Source organism: Branchiostoma floridae, chromosome 1 (assembly GCF_000003815.2).
Source record: "Branchiostoma floridae strain S238N-H82 chromosome 1, Bfl_VNyyK, whole genome shotgun sequence".
Lineage (NCBI taxonomy): Eukaryota > Metazoa > Chordata > Leptocardii > Amphioxiformes > Branchiostomatidae > Branchiostoma > Branchiostoma floridae.
This window is the reverse complement of record NC_049979.1, coordinates 26,207,213-26,211,870: the sequence shown is the minus strand read 5'-3', so window position 1 is coordinate 26,211,870 and position 4,658 is coordinate 26,207,213. Positions and strand designations below refer to the sequence as shown.

The 4,658-nt window shown below is 45.1% G+C and overlaps 1 protein-coding gene across 1 annotated transcript; it reads right to left on the bottom strand.

Annotated features, from left to right (window-relative positions):
• Positions 1 to 28: 28 nt before the first annotated feature.
• On the bottom strand, positions 29 to 4,658 carry LOC118421110 (protein ELYS-like; the record flags this gene model as incomplete). The annotated part of the gene is given in 7 exon segments (XM_035828273.1): positions 29 to 118; positions 887 to 995; positions 1,276 to 1,347; positions 1,839 to 2,112; positions 2,508 to 3,154; positions 3,539 to 3,648; positions 4,590 to 4,658. Coding segments are annotated over 5 exon segments (608 nt in total), but the record flags the coding sequence as incomplete, so codon positions are not given.

The following is a 4,658-nucleotide window of genomic DNA, read 5'->3' as shown; positions in this document are numbered from 1 at the left end:
AGTAGGTAGAGGTCCCCTGGCCACCCGGAGGTAGCAGTAGTTCCCAGGATCGTTCTCTGGCTCCTGGTAGGCGAAATGTGTCACAGCCGATGTGCTGTTCTCTATGTTACTGCTGAAACTGTGGGGATAAACAAGATTAAATATTACGGAAACTGTCTGGTTATTTTTTGATGAAGGTTAGACATACAGGTAGAAAGGTACGCCAAGTAGCAGTTACTCAAGCAACCGGATATGGTTTGGGAAATGGTCGGACATACAAAATAATGTCGCAATCACTCAAATTAAACATTCAGGAGATGCAGCACCGGACACACAGCATGCACTTAAACATGCCCAGATAAACTATACCTCCATTTTCATGGAGGTGACAATGTATGAATGCAGCTTACTCCAGTCCAGGGCTCGACAGTCTCCACAACTGGAACTGCCCAAAGTTGTAGCCCACAGCCAGAGTTCCTGTTCTCTTCACAAACTAACCCTACCCCTACCCCAACCCCTAATCTTAACCCTAACACTTATTCCAGTCCAGGTCCCATCACACTATCCCTAACCCTAACCCTAACCCTACCCCTACCCCCCCACCCCTACCCCTACCCCTAATCTTAACCCCTAACCCTAACCCTAACCCTAACCCTAACCCTACCCCTAACCCTAACCCTAACCCTAACCCTACCCCTAACCCTAACCCTAACCCTAACCCTACCCCTAACACCTAACCCTAACCCCACCCCTAACACTTACTCCAGTCCAGGTCCCGACAGTCTCCACAGCTGGAACTGCCCCAAAGTTGTAGCCCACAGTTAGAGTTCCTGTTCTCTTCAGGAACTAACCCTACCCCTACCCCCTAACCCTAATCTTAACCCCTAACCCTACCCTAAACACTTACTCCAGTCCAGGTCCCGACAGCCTCCACAGCTGGAACTGCCCAAAGTTGTAGCCCACAGCCAGAGTTCCTGTTCTCTTGAGGAACTGCAGAGAACTCACAACAACGTTGGCTGGAAATATACAGATTCAAGTTTAATACTACAGAAGCAAATTGAAAAATTACAAAATGCAAATTATGGATTTCGGAGGTATTTTCTTTTTCTAACTTGTCCAATTATGGCAACACTTGGTAACGCAAGGGAACCAATAAGAGGTAAACAGAATAAAATCTTGTATTCTGTGGAAGCCTTACCGAATACATTGTACTCCAGGGCACTTCACAGATTCAAGACCATATGTTATGATCATGAACACATACCATTACTTGCAAGGATGCACAATGAAACTTACAGGAATAAAAGCTGTTGATGTTTTTCCCGTCTGGTGTGCGGTAGTAGAAAGTTCCCCTTCTGTGGCAGTCAGCTGTGAGAAAGAAGACGGAAAACACAGATTCAGTTGCGCAAATCTTAGCATTGCATGAAATTAATTTTACTTATTCAATAACAATATACTATAGGATACAACGTATGGCAGCTTCTATTACTTGTTTTAGGCCACCATACTACTAAGTCTATAAGTCAATGCAGTATGGGATGAGATACATGTATTTATACTTATATGATGAGACCTTGCAAAGATAGGATATGGACACGAGGGGTGCAACGTCTGGAGACAGAGGAGAGACAGTTTGCCTAAGCACAAATGAATCTGATATGCAGCCAAGATGATGATGATAATGGACATCAATAACAAAGATGCAAATGAACTTGCCAACATTGAAAATGAAAGTGATATAATAGGAGTCTATCTACACAACTGTCATATATTCTACACAGAATACATAACAAAAACCATGAACTTTGTGGCAAACATCTAAGAAACTTCTAACAATTGAAACATATAGAATCATGTACCAGTGATATCTAAACAGAAGAGTTTTCCTCTGTGTAGAGCGTTTTCTCTCTTGGATGCTAGGTCCCTGGTTTCCATGGTGATGACCTCCAGGTGGTTCAGGTTGACCTCGTCTGACTCCTCCTCATGGTCTGTTGCCATGTCGACCAGGTAGGTGTGGCCGCCAACGGTTCCCACGGCAACGATGCCGAAGAAGAACTTGTAGAGCTGGTCGCTGAGGAAACCCTTTGGGGTCATGACCCCGCCCACATTGGTGATTGGTTCAACTGAGGTCACCTGATCAGTGGGAACACAAGGGTGAGAACTAGATGCAGAAGTCCACATTTGCAAGCAAATGCAGAACATTTCCTTTTGCAAAAAGCATTGCACCTAAACATAATCATCTGATAGAACATGTACACTTCAATCAAGGAAGAAAGATTGATGTACTAATTATTCTTAGCCAATAACAGGTCATTGAATATTATTTCAAGCACAGTAGAAACAGCTTTACAAACAAACAAACAAACAAACCTTCTGAGGGAAGTCCACTGCCCTGATGACCTTACTGATGTTAGGGTCCAGCACACAGACCATCCCCCGCCCTCCCCCAGTCTGTAGCCCCACCAAACAAACAAACAAACAAACAAACAAACAAACAAACAAACAAACAAACAAACAAACAAACAAACCTTCTGAGGGAAGTCCACAGCCCTGATGACCTTACTGATGTTAGGGTCCAGCACACAGACCATGCCCCGCCCTCCCCCAGTCTGGAGCCCCACCAAACAAACAAACAAACAAACAAACAAACCTTCTGAGGGAAGTCCACAGCCCTGATGACCTTACTGATGTTAGGGTCCAGCACACAGACCATGCCCCGCCCTCCCCCAGTCTGGAGCCCCACCAAACAAACAAACAAACAAACAAACAAACAAACAAACCTTCTGAGGGAAGTCCACAGCCCTGATGACCTTACTGATGTTAGGGTCCAGCACACAGACCATGCCCCGCCCACTCCCAGTCTGGAGTCCCACCAAACAAACAAACAAACAAACAAACAAACAAACCTTCTGAGGGAAGTCCACAGCCCTGATGACCTTACTGATGTTAGGGTCCAGCACACAGACCATGCCCCGCCCTCCCCCAGTCTGGAGCCCCACCAAACAAACAAACAAACAAACAAACAAACCTTCTGAGGGAAGTCCACTGCCCTGATGACCTTACTGATGTTAGGGTCCAGCACACAGACCATGCCCCGCCCTCCCCCAGTCTGGAGACCCACCAGAAGCTTGACAGATTTCTGATAGTCATACTCCTTAACACAGCTGATGGTTACCTGTAAAAACAACACATCACATTACCGTAAATGCTTTCACAACCAAAAATTGACCCGCCCAAAACACAAGAAATAAATCTACATTTGTATCAAATTGATAGTCCTTTGGTTAATTTCAATGTAATGAACTACAAAACCTGTAAATTTAAGTTACTATCACAATGTTGAAGATAATATAAAAAGGCTTTGTTTATGCTGTTCTACCAATGACGCCCTGAATATGCAGTTCTGTTATATTTCTTATTTACTTCTGTACTTCGAATTGTTTCAATAGCAAACTTATATCCTTTTCCCCTTTACCATGAAATTGAATCCTAACAGAAACTACACAAATACACAGTGATGATTTTTCATTTCAAGAGGGAAATAACTTGAGAAGTTTACCAGCGGATCCTTCTGAGACTTCCCGAAGCACCACGCCCCTTGTCTGACCCCAGTCTGGGTGTTGATCACCTCCAGGGAGGCTCCTCTGGCTAGCCAGGCCCACTGGCCTCCTGTGGGGGGTAACATGTCACAGTCACTGTATAATACAGGGGAGGTTTCTACATTTTATCTTAACCAGTCTGGGTGTTGATCACCTCCAGGGAGGCTCCTCTGGCTAGCCAGGCCCACTGGCCTCCTGTGGAGGGTTACATGTCATACAGTCAGTGTATAATACAGGGGAGGTTTCTACATTTATCCTAACCAGTCTGGGTGTTGATCACCTCCAGGGAGGATCCTCTGGCTAGCCAGGCCCACTGGCCTCCTGTGGGAGGTAACATGTCACAGTCACTGTATAATACAGGGGATGTTTCCACATTTTATCTTAACCAGTCTGGGTGTTGATTACCTCTAGGGAGGATCCTCTGGCTAACCAAGCCCACTGGCCTCCTGTGGGAGGTAACATGTCATACAGTCACTTTATCATAAAGGGGGATGTTTCTATGTTTTATCTTAACCAGTCTGGGTGTTGATCACCTCCAGGGAAGCTCCTCTGGCTAGCCAGGCCCACTGGCCTCCTGTGGAGGGGACAACGTGTCACATAGTCACTTTATCATACAGGAGATGTTTCTATGTTTATTTTAATCACCTTAATAGAATATGTTTAGGCTTAAAATACTGGATGCATATGTACTGAAGCACCAAGAGTTAGAGCTGTGCACTTTCTGACTGAGCACACTGGCACACCTATATAGTACTTGTGTTGGGTTTTGCTGATGTTCTACTTTATTTTTTTGTGTGTGTGTGCAGTATTGTAGCCTGTGTACCATCCTAAGTGGTAACTGCTGGCTGAGTCTCAGCAAGCAAAAAGATTTCACCAGCAGTTACTACTACTACGGAGGATGGTACCCAGGCTAAAATGTTTTCCTGTGAATCGACACTGTTCAGTTAGGTGCATCAGTACATCTATCCTCCAAATTGAAATTTGACTCTGTAAAAGCACTACACCACTCACCTCTGCAGACTGCTCCAAAGATGGGAGTCCCCTCGTCCCCCCTGGCCGCCCCTGACTCCAGACATTCCA